The sequence below is a fragment of the Vidua macroura genome, chromosome 3 (genome assembly GCF_024509145.1).
Source record: "Vidua macroura isolate BioBank_ID:100142 chromosome 3, ASM2450914v1, whole genome shotgun sequence".
In the NCBI taxonomy this organism is placed as follows: domain Eukaryota; kingdom Metazoa; phylum Chordata; class Aves; order Passeriformes; family Viduidae; genus Vidua; species Vidua macroura.
Window position 1 is genome coordinate 50,441,331 of NC_071573.1, and position 20,378 is coordinate 50,461,708.

Below are 20,378 nucleotides of genomic sequence, written 5' to 3' on the forward strand. Positions count from 1 at the left end.
TTTATAACTTCCACTTTATACAATGGGAAATTGAGGTATGGAAAGATTCATATCAAGTATCTCCAATAAATTTGACTACTCAGAGTCATATAATATTTTTTTTCAGAGACTGCTTAAAATACAGGTGATACATTGATTTCCCCAGTTTTTGCAAAAGCTCTGCATTCCTGCAAATCAGATTGAGGTTCTCAAGACAGAGACCTCAAAATAGGGAACATGAAAATGAATGATTACTTTTGAAAAATCAATTTTAAATGAATGGCTTCTCATCAGACAGGAAATATGCAGAGGCATGAAAAACACCCCTGGTTCATCAGGGTAGCATTCAACTGTCTGCATATGAATCTCCTTTTTTATTCCAGTTTCTAGCACTAGTCATCATGCTTTTTCCACTTTCTTCAATAAACAAGGTGAGGTTCCTTCAGATGATGACACCTTTAGAAAAACAACTCATGCACAGAATGGAGTCCAACAGAAAGCAATATAGTTTAAACTAAAGGCCAGAATATAAAAAGGGAATGTAAGAATGTCAAATTGCAAGGACAACCACCAAAAATTCATGAGGGTTTAAGAAGGAAGCAAAGAAAGGAACCTGCTCAATAAAATAAAAATCTTAAAATAATGCTCAGCTCCAGGGCTGAAATACAATACATCACCCTGTCACTTCACCTAAAATAGAAACCAATAACCCTAGAAGCTTATACTTTCCTTTATGGAAAAGTGTGGGAAGGGATTAGGATATACTTGATGCAAGTCGATTCTGTGGGTATTTCTTGAGAGCCAGAACAGTTAAAAAAATCTTCTGTTCCATCCCAGATCAGCACATGCTCTAACAAGCTGTCTTAAGAAGCAGGGAACACAGGTTCACCAAAGGATTGAGAGAATTTCTCAGCAAAACAAATCTTATCAGGAAAGAAAAAGGCTGTACCTGAAACAGGCTGTACCTGGACATTTCTAACCAAGAAATTCAGTTTTCTCTATTGTTTTATCATTAAAACTGCCTTTTTTTCTTCCTGTTCAGCAATTACTCTTCTTGAAAAAATTGTGATTATTTTTACTTTTCTTTTTTCTTTCTCACAGTGCAGAATAGCCACTACTAATTCATCCTTGTAATTAACGCAGCTGGAGCCAAGTTTTCATCAAAATCATCACTGCATCCACAAAATCTACACGAGCACTTATTGTATGTTCAAAAATGCTTGTAAATAAGCATATAAGCAGGATTACACAATTTGTATGTAAAGATGTGGATTTCCAAGGGCATTTTACCATGACAACATTACAGGTGAAATGTGCCCTCAAACATGCACACATTTTCACTAATTTGTACCTTATTGAAGAATAGAAATGAGTGTTTACTTCAAAAAACATCTGAACCTGGCAGTACCACTTCTTAATGAACAGTTCCAGAAGCTGCGGTATGTTTTGCATTTACAATTTTATTGTGGTAACACTCAAAAAAGACAACATAAATACTTGCATTTCCTAGAAATTCCCCACACACCAGGCTTCCCTCTGTAACTCTTGAACTGTCATAATTTTTACCATGCTCACATGTGTGATGCCAGATCATTTTATGTGGGCATATAATAAAATATCCTGCTATATTCCAACTTCTATTTCATATTACATTGAAGGCCCACCATGATTTGTTATCCCTTTTTTGAATGTTTATCCTTCAATAAGTCTGTAACATCACGTGATATATCTGGACCAAAAGTTTAGAATAATTTTTCAGATCAAATTATTTGGAACAGGGTGGCTGGGAACCACTACATTTACCCGTGTTAGAATTTGATCAGCATGCTCTGACAAACACTACTATTTAAAAATATGTTGGTCAGTGCTCGATTTATACTTCCCATGTCTTCAAATATATTAAACATATTGATACTACTGTGTCAAAAAACCCACAAAACCCAAACAACAGAACCATGCCCCAGCACATTAAACACCTCAACACGTACAACAGCTTCATGTGTCCAGCGAAATGAAACAAAGGCACGAGGGCAGTCTGAAAATCCTGCGTGCTCCTTCTGCTTAACTTCTAGCTTAAGCCCTGGCACAGTTTAGGGTACAGCCAGCACGAGGGACCATTGCCCCAGAAGTGGGGATCACCTTCCCACCACCCTTCCGGGTTGGCCAGGGACACCTCAGCAGGCGGGACACCTGCAGACACTCCACACCCCAGCACATGTGGAACTACACTGACTTTCACGTTGTAAAAAGCACTCTGACAGGCTGACGTGCAGCCTTTGAAGGGCTTGGAACTGGGGAAAAAAAAAAAAAGAACAAAAAAAAAAAAAACAAACCTCCACAAAAAAACAACCTAAATTATAAACAACAAAGTCGCGATGCGGGGGCAACAACACTGGAGGTGCCTGTTGCCCCTGCTGGAGGCTCCACCACCGAGGCTTTGGCCGAGTATGTGTATATATGTATGTGTATATATGTATATGTATGTATGTGTATGTATATGTAGGTGTAGATGTGTATGTATATATATAAAATGCGTGTATATGTGTTTATGTGTCTATGTGTTTATATATATGTGTATACACGCGTATATATACATATATTACACATACCTACATACGCAGACATTTATATACAGATATTATATGGGTGTATATATATACAGAAACTCTTTTTTAAAAATTGTGTTTAATTTCATAATTTAATTGCAGACTTCAAAGCTGAAGGAAGGGTGGCTGCAGGAGCCTCCCGCGGGCCCGCAGCGCTTCCCCCGGCCCGCACTGCCCCCGCCGGCCGCCCAGCGCCGGGACACCCGTGCGGGCTGCCGCGCGCCGGGAGCCGCCATCCGCCCGCTCCGGCGCCGCTCCCCGCCCCTCGTGCGCCTCCCGCCGCGTCCCGGCAGCCCCCGGTTCCCTGCGGCCGCGTCTCTCCCAGAACACGGCGCCCTGCCCCGCGTCGGGACGGGGCTTCCGATAAAAAAACGGCAGTTACCAGGAGTGGGGTTCGAACCCACGCGGACATGCGTCCATTGGATCTTAAGTCCAACGCCTTAACCACTCGGCCATCCTGGTGCAGATACCGGGACCGCTCGCAGCCGCTCCTACATTCACGGCCGCGCTCCCAACCGCCCCCCGGGCCGCCCGCGACCCTCGGGGGTGCCCCCTCACCGCCGCCCCCCCCCCCCCCCGGCGATCCCTCCCGCCTTCATTCCCAGCGCGGCGGGCGCCGAGCGCACCGGGCAGCGCGCGCGGGCGGCCTCTCCCGGCGGCGGGAGGCGGGCGGGCAAGGCCCGGCGGGGAGCGCTGCCACGGACCGAGACCGAGCCGGGCCGAACTGGACCGAGCCGGGCCGACCGGGCCTCCTGCCGCCGCCTTCCCGCCGCCGGGCCCGTAGCGGAAGGGGGAGGCGGGGGAGGTGCGCGGCGCCGGCACGGGCCCGCCCCTGGGGGAGAGCAGGGCGGGCGGCACTGGGCCGGGGGCGGCGGAGTGCGGGGGCTGCGGGCAGTGCGGGCTCTGGGCAGTGCGGGCTCATTTCCCTCCGAGCGGGCAGGGCCGTGGTGCGGGCGGGCTCCTCGGGCGTGAGAGGCAGTGGAGAGGTTGTGCCGATAAGGCACCGACACTTTATTATTTCCGTCCAAGTGTTTCCTGGAATGTATATTCTCTCGCTCGTAGAAGGACAACCAAAACCAACAAAGTCCAAAGCTATCAATTACGCTTAATTAGGAGGAAAATTATCGCAGGGGAAAGATTTTTTTTTGCCAGTCGTCACTATATGCCGTGTCTAGTGAAGCACCTATCGCAATATTCCCGGTTGCTGCTTGCCCTGGGACCTCCCCCTTCTTCCCTGCATCAGAGGAGAAATGGGAAAGTGTCACTTCTCTGGCTTTACCGTGGCACTGGCTCCCACTCTCGCTGCTGTTTTCCAGCGGAGGAAATGGACATTCTGCATGGCATCAAACTTTGGCATCTTTGAGGTGTGAGAAACATATTCCACACAGCACAGGCTGAGGACACGGGCCTGTGCCAGCCTCCAGCGCACGAGGAGGCAGGCGGAGGCCGTCTGCTTCCCCACCAGCAGAACGGGAGCACACTCCGTGCTCGGGTGTTGGACACCCTGGCTGTCCCTGCCCCTCTGCAAGGGGTCCGGGGCTCGAATTTGCAGGTGCAGGTGGTGCCTGCACCTCCTCAGCTCTTAGTGCTCAGAGACCCCGGGGACACTAGGCATGCTTGTGAGGGAAAATAACGTGTATGCTCTCGTGTACCACGCATGTTACTCACACGCGGGAGCTCATGAATAAAAGAACAGCTCCTCCAATGGAACTTGTCATGCCGAATCATTGCCTTGAAATGAATGGCATGCCATAGTTCTCTGTTCAGTAGGGCTGTGCCTTTCAGCAAAGTACTGAGTAGAGAAACACTGTCAATTAGGTTTTTTATTTTTCTGTTCACATCTAACACCATTTCTGAGAAACACAGTAAAATGTTACTTTTTCTTGTGCACTTGGTGCCCTAACAATGTGTGCACGGTAAGAATGTGAAGCTCTTTTCTGCTGGCTTTTACTTGCTTTGGCTCAACCATAATGAAGACACTACATAATATGCTAAAAACGTGGAAGATGGATCTGCTGTTGCCTTCTTACATATTAGAGAAACAAACAGTATGGATCCATGTGAAAATACCATTGCATTTGAAATGTATTAACCAGAACCACCAGATACAGTATCTATTAAATTACACTGTTTCCTGCCTTCATTATATCTGCGATACCTTCCTAGAGATAGAACCACAACCCCATGTAGCTTTTTCCTTTTTCAAATCAATTTCAAATAGCTACCATGGTTCAAAAATCTAGAGAACATGTTTTGTTTTCAAGAAATAATAAACATACAACTTGGGCTGTGCATTCAAAACATCCTTAATGCAGGTTAGATTAGAAAAGCAGCAGTTTAGCAGAGCTACTCAGCTCAGCTTCCAGAAAAAAAAAATCTGGATCTTAAGAGCTATCCCTTTACTTCAAGAAGTTTCTCCCAAGACATGTGCCAGAGATATCTGATCATGTCTGCAAGTGTGTCCACAGTCTGGTCCTTCATTTTGAGGAAGCAATTGTCCCATTGCCATTTCTTTAAAATGAAACCCATTAATAAAAAAATTAATAAAAAATCCATTACATCTCCCCAAGATGTAATGGAAACCCATATGCATATCCACTACCTACTAAACATTATATTTTGTAATAGGGTTTTTTTTTTTTTGTCTCTTATATGTATGACGTGCTGTCTTTCATTTTTTAGAAGGAGCAAAGTGCCCCTGGTTGCCAGTTCTTCTTTGTCCTCCTCAGAAAGGACTGGTTGGTGGCTGACTGGTGGCGTGGGTTGTGAAGCTTCAGCTTCAGTAGGAAATGAAACCAAAGTAACAGCACCCTAAAAGCTAAAATATCCCATCAGATACTTCTTTACCCCTCAAACCCAGTTAAAGTGTTTGCTATATGAAGGAAGAGGGGAAAAAAAGCCCTACCAACCTATAGAATGTGTTACACACATCTGCATAGGAGTTGTGATGACTTTCAGAAGGAAAAGGCAGCTTTCCTCAGAAGATGTCCATTCTGCAGCTTCTGTTATTAGTATGCTAACAAATTATCAAGCAACTTTTATCATCTTCTTCCACTCATCCGGTGTGGCATGAGTCTTTGCAGCTATAGTGTGATCAGGTTTTTTTTCAAAAGTCTGTTCAACTGTAATTAGGCAAGTTCATGCGCTGGCTAAATTTGAGTTCTTACACAACTGAAGGGTAAAAAAAACCCCAAAATATTAAGCAATGGATGTGTTTGCAAGAAGAGAATGATAGAATGATTGCTTCAGTTACTGGAAGTAATTTTTAAGTGTCTCTGAACTCACAGTGCATCTTAAAAATAGTTTTAAAAGGTCTCAGGTTGGTTTCTGACTAATTCTCATTTTTTCCCCTACAGCAACAGCACTAAGTCAGGAGAGAAAGTCTACAATTACCATTTTTTCCCTGTGCCTGAAATCAAACTAAAAATTTGAATACTAGTTTTGCATATCTACTAGTGAAATCATCAAGGTCTCTCAGAACTGCCAGAATAAATTTGATTTTTTTTAACTAGAGAATCATCTTAGAATGCATGAAACTCATTTTTCTTGGGTGTTTTGGGGAAAAAACAATAGTAAGTCTATCTCAAGATGCAACACATTTCATTTACCATGGCAACAAATATTAGGACTTTTTTTTCTAGGCCCTGTTTAATCTCCTTTTACCAACTCATAATTTAGTCCAGCAACTTTTAAACTAAACTTTGACAGCACAAAACACTATTCAGAGCTGCAGATTCAATGTACGACACTCGGCACTTTGAGTTTTTCTTATTAAATATTTTATTCCATTTGTAGATGCAAAAAAGGAACCAGCACAAAAAAAACCCACATATTTTTTATCAAAAACATTGGTAAGTGCTAGGAATATGCATGTGAAAGGAAATACAGTATTTAATTCTTCATTGATTTATCCCCACATGCTGACTCTCGGAGGTTTAGGGTATTTCCCTACAAATGCACAGTTCCACTGACTTAATGGCAGTACCTACAGAGTAAACAACTTTGTCTTCTTGAGTAGCACCAAAGCCACTGGCTGTGGTCCCAGCTCATCACCCTCCTTTCTCCCATTTCAAGTTTGAACACCTCACTGGAGACATCCTCAGACAAGCATAACACTGATATTACCAGTACACTACTGAATATCAAAAATATCTTATAGTTTAGGAGATCGGTGTTCCTCACTCTTCCATGTTATCAGAGACAGGTGCTACAGCAAAAGGGACACTCAGTTTCTGAGAAGAGTTACCCCTTTGGTTTCTATTTGTGTAAAAAAGCCTGTCTGGCTAAAATTGTTTCCCAGTAGGATATGAAAACTTGGAAGTTGGATTTATTTTACTGTTTTGTTCTATTAATACAAATAGTAAGAAATGTTTGGGGTTTTTTTTCACACATAAAATCAAAGTGCAAAAGGTAAGAAGGGAGAAGTTTCACTGCAACTGGTGCAGGAAGGTGTACATCTATGCACATCTGAGGAAAACTCCCAAATACACAATATTTGAAATGTTGAAATATATTTATTTAAATTGGACCAAATAGAACTATTAGTTTAAAAAAATTAATTTCTGAAAAAATGTCCTGCATTATTTCAAAGGATAGCAATAGATCACAGTGTAGGAAGCCACCTAGAAATACAGCTGGAAAACCTCCAGAAGCAGGAGCTGTGATCAATCACCAGACTTTGTGAATATGTTTCACTGACAATGCTCAGTGCTTACCAGGACTGCACATTTTTTTATTTCCTTGCAATACTCCAAAAATACTGGTTTGCCCTTGTGTAAGGGCAGGGTCCAACAAAAGGAGAGTTTCCTTTTAAGCTTGAAAAGAGCACTGAAATGGCATGAAACTGTTTTCTTTCTTCTTCAGATATACTGAAGAAATAGTTGTGTTTGCTTTCCCAGGTGGAGATTTCCCAACAATTGGAGAAAAGTCAAAATCTTTGTACACAAGTAAAATTGCATATTAAAAAAAAAAATCCTTCATCTTATTTAAAATAGATATAAAAAACCCCATATTTGGTCAACGCTTATAAAAAATAAAAGTGTACTGACAGGCTAGTCATTCCACTAAAACTGCCTCTTCTGTATGTGCCAGTACAGGAGATCCTAAAATGCTTTCTCAACCCCATAACTGTTGTCCTCTTATACATGTTTCTGCAGAAGGCCACTCCATGTTTCTCCTCTGGCTGAAGTGTTAATTGGCAGAAGAATGCATCAGAACATGAAAGCATGGCAGGTTTGAAACTGAGAGTCCAGAGAGTGGCTCAAGTTAAGAGTGAGATGCCTCAGTGTTGCAGTGCTTTTAGCCACCTTGAGAGAGTTGGGTACTCAAAATGGAAAAAAAGCAGTCATTTGCACACAAATGGAGAAAAATTTGCATATTCTCATTTAAGGTGCAGCCACTTCTGTTAAGATTCCTGACAGCTGAAAATCAAGTTGAAAGAGAAACTGGTTCTGTGTCCTGCTGCTGCTCCAGGCTCAGTATTTTGTCAAATTTGTATCAAGCAGCCTCCAAACTAGTTAAAACTGAAACCTCCTGATTCTGTGCTGTACTGTGTTGCCCCAAGCAACAAGGCTTCACCACCTGCAGCCTCACTTGACAAATAAGAATAAAGTTACTTTTTGAAAGTATTCATCTTCCCTATGATAAGTTATTCATTCTTCTTTCTTGCCTATATGAAATGAGCATCATTGTAGAGATATTGCACCTCTAGTTACAGTAACAGAACATTTCAATAAAAATTAGATTAAAAATAGTTTTATCAACATTTCTAGGAGTTCAGAAATAGAAACAGCCTTCAGCACATTTAGTAAAAAGGCAATGAACAAAACCAACTGCAAAATATCCCCCCTGTTTCTAGGGCTTGTCATTACAGAACAGTCTCTGGAAAGAACACCTGATTTTGAAGATGTTCAAGTCAGTCTTGTGGGTCCAGTGGGACCATCACCTTCTACAACATGATAAGCAGCAGCAGAGTATTGTTCTGAGGGGATGTCTTCTCCTGTATTCCAAAGCTCTTTTCACTTGGTCTTTAGCATCTCCTACATAGTCCTCAACATTTTGCATATTTATCTCAATAACATCAAAGGTGTCCGCCTGTTCCTCCACTAGGAGGGCCACCTGCAGAAAGAGCTCGTGAACTTCCTTAATGCGACCTTCTAACTTCACCAGTTCCTTGTGCCGCGTCTCTATCTCATTCAAGGCTGCGCGAGCTCCCTTAACATCCGACAAGAGATTCTCGGAGAAGACATCCCATTTGCCTTGCTCAATCATCTCCTCAATCTGGTGGCCAGAAACTTCTTTGCCCATGATCTCCAGCTGCCGCTGAATTCGAATCTTGCAGTTCTCCCGCTGGTTCATCTCTGTTGCATTGTAATCAAACATAGCATCCTGAAATGTGTGCATGAGGTCAACATAGTGGTTCTTCGCCACCCTCGCAATGACAGACATAGCTCCGTATTTTGTTATTGCATCTTCACAGAAATCTCTCATTACCTGCAGTTTCCTGTGGATGCTTTCTCCACGGCTCTTAATGTCTCTGGCAATACAATTAGTATCTCGTTTGATGCTACTAAGACGGCGCATGGAAGTAAGGAAGCGGGTGTTTTGCTTTCTGAGACGGTTGACATCCGCTTTTAGGTGGTCATTTTCTGTCCGGATGCTCTGTATGTCCTTATGAAGGATTTCCAAGGCATAATCAGTCTCATAAAGGAGAATATCCTGGGGTGAATTTTCATCATCATCGCTATCAGAAAACTGTTGGTTGTGTAACCTGGCAAATTCACGCAGCTCACTTAAACGATCTTTCATCCTGCCTGTAAAACAGGAACAGGAGGAATGAGTTTGAAGTAACTAAAATATTGGTTAAAAGAGTTGAAAATTTGTAACTAATAACTACATCATAGTGATAACTAAATCATAGATAACAAATGTAACTCATCAAAGATAACCCAAAATACCAGATTTTAAATTTGTTCGCAGTATTTTATACAGTGATGGATATCACATCCAAAACTCTGCTAGAACACTGTTCTAGAAAGTACAAGTTTAGAAACAAAACTGAAGGAAAAAAGTCTATGAATTCTGAAGACAAGTCAAAAAGAATAGTAGGAGAGATCCAAACTCCCCACAAAATGCCAGTCTTTTACTTGGAGGGGAAAACCAGACTCCTGATAGCAAACCTTCAGCTATCACCATCTGTAGAGATGTTAATAACTGAACACCTTCCACTACTGCTCACTAGAGAAATCTCCTCTAGCACCTGATCCCTCATTACATCAACTGCCCAAAATGTCACAGGGCTTCCCTCATTCTAAGTTTGCATTTCCTGGAAGAATACTAAGAAGCCTCTCAGAAATGCCATTTACCAATACAGTTGGGAAAGAAAAGTTTCAAAAAATGATGTGGAAAGTATCAAGAATCAAGATAGGGAAAAAAAAAAAAAAGAAAAAAAAAAAGGAAAAAAGAAAAAAGGGGGGAAAAAAAGCAACTTTAGTGTCTCCAGATGCTATCATTGACATAGAGTACCAGACATCAACAATTAGGCGTGTGGAGCATCTCTCTTACGAGGAGAAACTGTGGGAGCTGGGCCTATTTAGTCTAGAGAAGACTGAGAGAAGATCTGATCACACATAAATATGTCAAAGGCAGGTGCCAAAACGATGGTGCCAGACTCTTTTCAGTGGTACCCAGCAACATGACAAAGAAAAATGCCCATAAACTAAAACCCAAGAAGTTTCATCTCAACATGAGGAAGAACATCTCTATATTGAGGGTGGCAGAGGCTGCCCAGGGAGGTCGTGGAGTCTTCCTCTCTGGAGGCACTCAAAACCCACTGGACACATTCTTGTGTCACCTGATTTATGTGACCCTGTCTTGGCAGGGGATTTGGATTAAACGATCTCCAAGGTCCCTTCCAACCCTAACAATTTTGCGATTCTGTAAACTTTGTGCCTACCATGCTTTAAACTTTATAAAAATTAAATATCATCAGCCTTCAACAGAGACTATAGTAACAACTGGCTCAACAATGATTTCACTTTCTGTTTGTGTTTTCTTTGTCAAGCAAACACTGAGTAAAGCTCCTGTGTAATAAATCTGTAATTTTGTAAGAGTAGGTCTACCCTTTCTTCCCCAGAAAGAAATGGAGAAGCAAATACATAGTAATTCACAACATGAAAATGCTGTAGTAAATTCATGTATATACTAATTCTGCAGCATCTCTAAAAATATTGGTTTTTTATTTCTTTTAATACAACAGGAAAGGTAAAAAAGTCAAACATTAAAAGAAGAGTAGGGAGCTGTGAAGTGTTGCCTTGGATTACACCACAATGTTGCCTGGACAGAGGAAGATCACACATTAAATACTGGCCTGTGCACTATCACTTCCACAAAGTCTCTGCCTAGAGTCTGTATGTGCTGAATAAAAGTTGTACAACTTAAAATTTAATATTCATCATTCAGTTCATGGGATCACATTGACTGTGTTGCTACTGTTCATTTCCTCAGGGATTTCCCCTGCAAAATCTTTGGAAAGTTCCATAAACTCCTACCAGTTGTTTGGGGAAAGGCAGATCTAACAGCCCCACAGTTGGGTTTCAGCCCAGAGTCATTAAGGACAATAGTGATAGACACTTGATAATTTATGATGCCTACTTGAGACACTTCAAGCCCAATTCTTTGTACCTGGAATCTTCAGAAGTCAGCCCCTTTTGACATCAGTCACTGCTGCAAGCCCCAAGCATTTTGCTGAGTAAGATCGTGAAGGAACAAGCTGGACATCAGTGAATGAACACATGGATCAAGGCCACTTGTGAAGAGCTCCTCTCCAGTGACGTGGACAGCATCACACACAATCTCTGTGATCCAGCAGATCCAGTAGAGTCTAGTTATAAGTGGAACAGAGGGATCAAGTTGCAGTTGCACTTACAGTCTTCACCCTGGGTTTTTCCCAGCTCCCCAGTACTTAGTTCTAAAAGCCTACATAATTTGTATCTACATACCAAAACTTATGTTTAAGGTGGTCAACATTAGTATCTTTTAGCTCTGCATTGAGGACCTGTATCTGTCTGGGATATGTCTCCACAGCTGAAGTGTTCACACTTTTGTCCTAACAAATGGATGCCATCTATTTAAGCCTGACTTCAGAGTCCTGCAAAATCAGGCACTTTTCAGCACTTTCTTTCATTCTCCCCAAGTCCTGTCTTTTACTCTTTGTTTCCAAAGCGCATCACCTAGCCTACTTCCTACTTCATCTTCACATTTTCAACATGCTCTTCCTTATCTAGGAAGGACAGGATGTGAATAACTTTTAACAGAGGTCTTTTCCTATTTCAAATTCTCACTTCAAACAAAGGGGAACCAGATCTTCCCAAGAGAGGACAATAACTTTCAAGCTTTCCTTGGATGGTGTCAGGGACAGAACTGACACTAAAGAGCTGAAATAAATAAGCAGGGAGAGTAAGGGGAACAGCAATTTGAGACATTTCAACTTAACAAATCAAAGGAGTTGGCCTCCTTTGTCAGATGCTGTTGTTACTCAGCAAAGTTTGCATCTACGTATACGTTGATTGTATTGTTTGTAATTTGAACAGCAATATATTAATATATGGTACATGTCTTGTTGTTAGGGATAGCCTCAGACCTCAGTCTGTAAAATGAGCATCAGTCTCTCCCTTCATACAGTGTCTGGTGCAGCAGTAGAAGTTGGGTTCTCTGATGAGGAAGCAGCTCTGCGGGACCTCGGTGTGCTGGTAGGGGAACATGAGGCATGCATCCAGGCTGAAGCAGCAAAAGTGAGGAAGGAAAGGGACCCAATCCCTCCTGTCTGACACTTGAGAGACCACATCTGGAGTGTCACTCCACACAGACACTGGGATGAGCCATGGGGAGGCGACAGAGGTGGTCAGAAGTGCTGGAGCACCTGACATATGAAGAGAGGCTGAGAGAGTTGGGAATGTTCAACCTGAGAAACGGGAAGCTCAAGGGAGATCTTGTTGTCATCACTAAATGCTTAATGCAAGGCATTTTCCCTTCATGGAAATGTACAGCAATAGCACAAGATGCAACAGACCTAAGTGGAAACAAGAGAAGAGCTAGCTAGATACAAGATGGGGGGAAAGTCAAAAAAGAAGGAAACCCCAAACACTTAGAAACAATGGAAAAGGTGCCCAGAAAAGTTTTGGAATCAGCATCCTTGAAGATATTTAAAACTCTACTTGACATGACCCTCAGGAACCTAACTGTGCATTTTGAGCAGGCCTGGATTAGACAATGTCCAAAGGTCCCATCTAAATTGTTCTGGTAATCAGCCTTAGATAAAAAGTTTGCTAAGCTGACCATGAACATTAAATATATTCAACTACTTGCACAAGTCTATGTAGGAGACATCTAACACATTAGAATATCAAGACAGCAACTATTTGGGAGTAATAATCACAAGTATATAACTACCTTAATTCTAAGACTGTGAGGTTTAATAGATTAGCTGTCAGTCTTATTTTATTTTAAAATGCTACATATATCTAAACTGGAACATGTACTTGCACATTTGTATTTTTGGGCTAGGTAAATGTGTCCTTGTGAATATGAAGTTCCTTCTGCAGTCCATCATGATGTGTACACCCAAATGCACACACAGGAAATACAGGCCAGGTGATGACTGCAGAGGTTACAACTTTGAAGGCAGATACCCAGCAAGTACAGTCAGCTGAGGGCATGTTCAGTGCTCATCTTTTCTTGTTACTGTGCTACTTACTGGTATTAATCACCACAGTGACAAGCTTTCCCATGACGCATGAGAAACATGCAAATTGTCCTGTTGCAATAAGACTGCAGGCACAGACAAGTGCATATAATATGGGATTTCAGACAAGAAAGAAAATCCACTCTAAAAATCAAAAACTATGCATGTGCATATATCCCCTTTCTGTTAGCCCCATATACATACAAAAGGGAGTCCTACAAACATTGCCTAACATTGCCATGAAAATGTTCTGAAGCCTGTTAACTATGTAGAAATAGCCTAAGAATAAAAAGTTATAGAAATAGCTTTATCTCAGCTTTAACATTTGTATATCCACACTCTATCCCCACATGGGCTGTTCACTTAGGAGTTAGGCTCAATGATCCTTGTGTGTTCCTTCCAGCTCAGGATATTCTGTGATTCTGTGATCAGAGTCTGGGAACAAAGGGTGAAATGATGAAGCAGTCTGAGCACAGCATCCATATTTCATGGCCAGCTGCTGGAAAGGAAGGCAGTGTACATTTTTTCTTCTTGCAGCATTCATAAATGGCAGCTGCTACTTAATACCATCTTGTGGCTTACGAAAAGTCTAGTCAGTAATCTTTTCAGCCTTGAGTAGGGCCTTACAGGATGAAGCTTTTACTTCAGTTGTTTGAGGAACAACAGATATTTCAAAACAAGTCCACTAAATAATATCTGTCAGTAGTCCTTCTTGCCCTTGGAAGGGAAAAGGAACCCACGTGGCTCATCCTGGCTCTGAATGGAATGTGATTTTTATTGCATGACACACAATAGACATGACCCAAGAAACAAGTGGTGAACAATTAGGAAATAACCTGCTCTTAGACAAAATTACTTCATAGCTAAGTATGCGTCAGCACATTTCAGTGACTTCCCATATGGCTTATAGAGGATGTAGTATTGATGGAAATCTACTCAGATGGACTTGCTGAATTGAACACACTGCATTCCAAGGCAAATAGAGTGCTGCTGCTGCACTAAAATACAAGTCATACATAGGTTAAAAAAGTGTTAAATTTAGCTGAAGCCTTTTGTTTAAGAGTTGGAGTTCTCAGATATAATAATTTTCTAGTAACTATAGTAACTATCTGTTTTGTAAACAATTGTCTTAGACCAGAATCAGTATTTTTGTTTGGTATCTGTTGCCTAATAATAGATTTGATAATATTAATTTACTTGGGGAAAAGACTTTTTTTTTTTTTTTAACAGTAGGTTTTCATCTTTCCAGGAGAGTAATTGGCTTATAGCAGAGTACTAGTCATCTTTTCAGTCCAAATTCCCTGTCTTGCCAACCATGCCCATCACAGGTGGCACAGCAGGCTTGAATTTTTCAAATTACTCATCTTTTTTTTCTCTCTTCTCCTCTGTAAGAGCCTGAAACAAACAAACAAAAAATCTAATGATTAGGACAGTTTGCCTTCTCAAGCTGTTCTAAGATCACATATATGTATATGAACTCCAAGATTAACAACTACGACAGAGATCAGCAGTTCAAAATCTTTTTGTGGCCTCATTGAAAGGAAGTTATCCTTTATGGAATTTATTGGATTTCACAATGTTTAAAAATAGGCAAAATGTATTCAGGAATTAAAATCCATCAGTTAATACTGAATGCCAGTTATAAAGCTACAGAAATCCATAAAGAAGTTCCAAGTGTATCTGAAGACTACACTACCCAGCTCATAGGTTCATCAAAGCCTGTGTACAGCAGAAGACCACCTTTATACTTTCTGTCACCCTAGAGAAAAATATCAGCAGTTGCAAATGTCTCAGGATATTATTTTTTTCCCAAAAAATTCCTGTCCTGTGCCAGGACATTTATTACAAGCTGATATATTCAGAGAAATAGGGATGACTCCATTGTTTGCAGGCTACTTCTGCATCTGGCAGAAACTCCAAGTCTCCAGTGGTTCCTTTCCTATCATAAAGTCTAGGAAAAACCTAGGGGGGAAAAATTAATTCAGATTGTTGCCTCTAATTCAAAGAAATAAGGCAATAATTGCTAGAATACTGATAGCTTTGGAGGTTCTTCTTTGACTTAAGTCAGTTTCTTTACTAATAATAATAATTCAATCTCTTCAACAGAAAAGAACTCTCCATTTTTGTATGACAACATATTATAAATTGAAGGATCTAGGGTGCATCTCATACTTCTCAGATGTATTGAATACAGTTAACCATCCTGGTGTTTTCTGTGGATCTGTTATCAGCTTTCCCAGACATTAGTATCAAAACTAGGAGATGCTGCTGGTGTGCATTAAGTGCACTATAATATGCCATTTTTCACATATTTATGATAAGACTGACAAAAAAATTGGATGTTATAGCTTGTTATTACTCAGTAGCCATGAATGTAAACATTATTCCTGAATTGGAGAGGTCAGCTTGTTTTATATGGGTTGACTGCTACTATTTACTAGGTTGTCTAAATTTTCACTGGAGAGCTATGGATCACCACTGACAAATTTTCAATAGTGGATAGATAAAATGGATTCTTGGTATCTCCTCTTGACATTTTCCTCACAAGTCACATAAATGAGCAATTGTAACTAGATTTGGTGTTGTTTGAGTGGAGGGGGGAGCAGTGGTAACAGTGCTGTAGACAAAAAAAGTTTCTCCATCTCCACTGGTTTGCAACACCAAAGTCTTCAGGTAAAACTGGCCTAGATAAACACGAGGGAGTGTGAACTGTTCCTCCAAAGGCTTGGCAAACGGTTAAGACAGATCCATACCACTTAACATAAACAGTGAGACAGCCATCCATGCGTTTCTTGGCAATTACTACAGCTTGGCATTATTACAGGTCACCGTGCAGGGCAATCAGCCAACACACTCACCGGCAGTACTGGCACTACAGCACCATGAGCATACACATTATCTAATTAATGACCTCGGCTTCCCTGGAACACATTGGCTCAGCAAAATAGCTGTGTACATGCCATATGTATATAACTACTATTGCTACCACACAGTGGTATTTATAAGTGATTAAGACATTATGTTGGTATGCAAATAGAAATATGAGGTTGCATGTGATCATCAGTCAGGAGTAACATGTTTTACTGATGTTTTTAAATCAGCACAACTGCATTATTTTTGGAAAAGCACATATATTTAAGGCTTGTTAGAAAGTGTTACAATCAGAGGCGAAGTATTCTTGACTTTAAAAAAATTCCTTTAATGTTAAATACAGGGTGTTTTCTTTGTATTTGGTCATGTGGGCCAGTACACATAAGGCTCAGTTTGGGATTCGATTGCAAAATCTACACAACTGTACCTGCACCAAACTAGCTCCAGCCAGGAAATAACCCCTATAGCCAGCCACACATGCATACCCACAGCCTCAGCCCCAGGACGTGTCAGGCTTTATGGCAGTTACGCTACTTAGCAGCTCATGGGTGTTGCCATTCAAAGCACCGGTGAAGCTGAGACAAGATATAGATGTAATTAGGGACACCCTTGATTTGGCATATCAAAAGCTCAAACAAGCTTTATTCTTGCTTTCAAAAATAAGTGAGTTGTCAATACCACAGAAACAGCACAGAGAAAATGCATAGCAGAAAAAGCTGGACCGTGCAGTAATTCCTTCACTTTTGTGAACATGAGCTTGTTGAGAATAATCCTGGCAATTAATGCGTTAGCTGCCATAGCAGATTTGGCAAAAGCTGCATACATGATAAGCTTTCAGAAGTCAAGATATGCGACATCATTCTCTCTCTGATAAAACTACATGTTGTTTTATCTAGATGTAAGTGCCAAGCACTGTGTGAGAGCTCTTGCTGATTGTGTAGAGTGTCTTGATATCTCATCTAGCCTATCAAAGCAGAGATAAAAACCAAATTGCTTCACTCCTCTCATGTGGAACCCCTCCACTACCCAAGAAGGGGCTAGAAGAGCCCTAGTCCGCTCCCTGGGAATGATGTTCCTCACCAGAGGTGGTTCATGGCCACCTCTTGGGGAATAATCCAAAATTCAAGCAAAACCAAAAATGGCTTCACTGCAAAAAGTGGTAACCCCAGATTTGGCATTCAGATGGATTTACTGTATCAAGTTAACACTGTCTCAGTAATTTCTGCATCATGCTTTGTCATTCTTGAACTACAGGGATGACCAGAGGCAAAGAAGGGCCAGATAAATGATAATAGAAAGTGTATCTGGCCAGCATATTTGACACAGCAGTTGTCTTCTCACCATCAGAACTGGTTTTGAACATATCAGCATTAGGATGGGTATCTGTCACACTCAGAGATTATCCATATTTTCCATTAGTGACTTGGAGAGTGGATCCAAACATGAGCTTGTACAGTCTCCAGGTGACACTGAACTGGAAGGGAATAGAAGCAACTGGAAGGGGTGAGGGCAGGGGAGGAGACATGATGAGAATTTAAGGTGATCGTGACAGTAAGAGAAGAATTAACAAAAATAAAAGGAAACTCAATATAGTCAAGCCTGTCACATTAAGATAAAGTTATTCACACAAATATAAAGTAGGAAACACCTAGTTTGGCAGCAGAAAAGCTTTGGTGAGGTTACAGCTGATTGCAAGCCACAAAACAAGCTCACAGTAAAAGGTCATTGTAAAAAAACCAAAACCCCATGTTTTAAATGAGGCGTGGCTTGGGAAGGACTGGTTTTACTCTGCTTGGCATAGATAAGGCCTCAGTTGGAAAAGTACATCCTGAAACAGTTATCACATTAGGAAAGTCAAAGGGAGCATATTTGGCATTGTCTCCAAACATTTTAGAAAATACACTCCTGGAGAAAGAGGAGCTGAAGGAATTATCTTCATTTAATTCAGAAGATCAGGGAGAGAGACACAGTACTCCAGCACATAAAAGGAGTTTTCTATGAAAAGGGAAATGGTCAGTTTGATCCCTGTGTTGACACTGGAAACACACAAAGCAATCAATTTCTTTCACAAGGCCTGTGTTGAATTGGCTGTGACTTGCTGAAAATTGGACCATTTCTCTGTGGAAGCACTGTGGGACCTTCTTCCTTGACAGAAAGAGAGAAGATACAGAAAGCCCTCTCAGGCCTGGTTGAAGTGCACAGCTCCAGTGCACCAAATGGATAAAGCAATGCCTTACAGTCCCGCAGTGGCCCTGTATTCCCAGGATTTGTTCCGTGCCCTCACCCCCAGTGTCACTGTGGGTCCAGCACAAAGTGTATGTTCACACAGTGCTGCCCATGCTGGGGAGAAATTTAGATGACTTTTCACACAGCAGATTCTCTTCCTTCTCTATTATTTATGCACCAGTGGCAACTACCATATCTTCTTCTGAAGCAGGTCTTGGTTACTATTAGTGTTAGTATACTGTTAGTATAGTGAAAGATGTCACACATGGAGACTAATCCCCCAAATTCTCCAGGACTGATAGAGCATGCAGTTGTATTCCATAGCATCACTGATATCTGTAGTGCCCAAAAGGTACTATACTTTACTAATTTTAATGTCTCAAGAGATCTTCTGTACTGTGCTTATTTTCTTCATGGAGATGTCTTTCAACAACAGAGTTTAACTTGCAGTTTGAGCCTCAGCCAAAACACAAGATAACATATGACTGAAAACACAATTTCAGTTTCAGAGCAGTGGGCATACAAGGCAGTTAGAGCAAAAAAGTATAAGAAAAAGGTCATCAGAGGAGTTGGACACCTAAACCATCCTTTTTCCTAATGATGATAATTTTGATACCTGACAGTTTAAAAGACAGTTGCTAAAATACCCTCTAAAGAACAGGAACAAGAAGTGCAAGCGTCCATTTTCGGACAGTGCTGTTATTCTAGTCATTTCCTTTCTCAGTATCAGAGTGACATGTAGTTATCTCAGAGATACACGAGTGCCAGTTCTTCTTGGTAGGAAGGAAATGAGTATCAATTTAATCGGAAGCAATCAAAGAATGCTAACTTTTGCACCCACCTCTACATCTGGCTACGATGACACTCAAGAACAAAGGAAAAGCTACTATATTTTGCATATAAACCAAATTTTCTGTAAAATCTGCTGTGGAGCAGATAACCATGTATGAGCACTATAAATAAAATGTTAGTACTCGTTAAGCCAGACAAACAAGGCAGTAGAAATACAGGCATCCGTTGCGACTGGATGAGAAGATACCTATTTGAAAGTGCCTCTGTTTTTCTCTCATCCGGTGAAAATCCAGCGATCCCTTTTGCATTCCATGAGGACCAGAGCTAAGTACCTTCGGACCCAAAAGCCCAGTCCGCATTTCCTATCATGTCTCCTGCCTCTGGGCTTCAGACTTCACCACTCGATTCAAAAGGGGCAGTTTCGTCTACTCTGAGGCAAAACCGAGGTGCACGCCCCGCGGCCCCTCCGCTTCGCCGGCTGAGCTGGCTGCCGAGCACCGGGCACACACCGACATCCCGGGAAGGGGCGGCCAGCCCTGGCTCCGGCGCTGCCCAGCACTGTCTTCCCTCCGGCAGCAGCTCCGGGCGTCTCGGCCTCCAGGAACTTCAGCTGATGTTCAGGGGAGCTCGGGAATACGGCTGTGCCCCCGTCCCGGAAGCCAGCACCGGCTATGCCCGGGGTGAAGAAACCAGACCCCGCCTGGCCCCCAAGGAAAGCGCTGTCTCATCCTCCCCCGTCCCGGCAGGTACTCACCCCGGGCAGGGCAGTCCGGCCGGTCCCGCGTCTCTCCGCCCGCGCCGCTCCCCGACGTGCCGCTGCAGCGCCCGCGCCGTCGAGGCGAGCGCTCATCCCCTTGGAGCGCCCCGCCCATCGACCGGCTCGCCCGTCTATTGGCTGCGAGGGCCTGATTTGCATGGCGGCGCCCCGCCCCCTCCCGGGCTCGCGGGAGATGTGCGGTTCGTGTCGCTGCCCAGCGCGGGGAAAGTCCGTCCCGTGGGTGCCGGGAAGCGTGGGCGCGGTGAGCTGGTCCGTCTCTTCGCCATCGTCCCCGTGGATGTCCCCTGCGCTTTCTTGTCCTCGCCTCCTCGCCGGCAAGCGGGGGCATTCCGACTCTGTGATTCTGTAATTCAAATTGCCGCTGCTTTGTGTAAGGAAGATGTGC

At 42.3% G+C, this 20,378-nt stretch overlaps 1 protein-coding gene and 1 non-coding gene across 3 annotated transcripts; both read right to left on the bottom strand.

Annotated features, from left to right (window-relative positions):
- Nucleotides 1-2,964: 2,964 nt before the first annotated feature.
- On the bottom strand, nt 2,965-3,047 carry TRNAL-UAA (transfer RNA leucine (anticodon UAA)). Its single transcript has one exon. It is a non-coding gene; the product is annotated as a tRNA-Leu (tRNA).
- A 3,312-nt stretch (nt 3,048-6,359) lies between these two features.
- On the bottom strand, nt 6,360-20,024 carry STX11 (syntaxin 11). 2 transcript variants are annotated; one of them, XM_053973999.1, is made up of 3 exons: nt 19,970-20,017; nt 11,268-11,466; nt 6,360-9,397 (listed from the first exon to the last, which is right to left on the bottom strand). In XM_053973999.1, the coding sequence occupies exon 3, from the start codon at nt 9,390-9,392 to the stop codon at nt 8,526-8,528; it is 867 nt and encodes a 288-aa protein (XP_053829974.1). In that variant the 5' UTR covers nt 9,393-9,397; nt 11,268-11,466; nt 19,970-20,017; the 3' UTR covers nt 6,360-8,525. The 2 variants fall into 2 exon arrangements, with proteins under 2 accessions (XP_053829974.1, XP_053829975.1); XM_053974000.1 differs by lacking the exon at nt 11,268-11,466 and having other exon boundaries at nt 19,970-20,024.
- Between the last annotated feature and the right edge of the window lie 354 nt (nt 20,025-20,378).

Excerpts from the sequence above, each read along its gene's own strand:
- STX11 (XM_053974000.1), bottom strand. The coding sequence starts at position 9,392 with ATGAAAGATCGTTTAAGTGAGCTGCGTGAATTTGCCAGGTTACACAAC.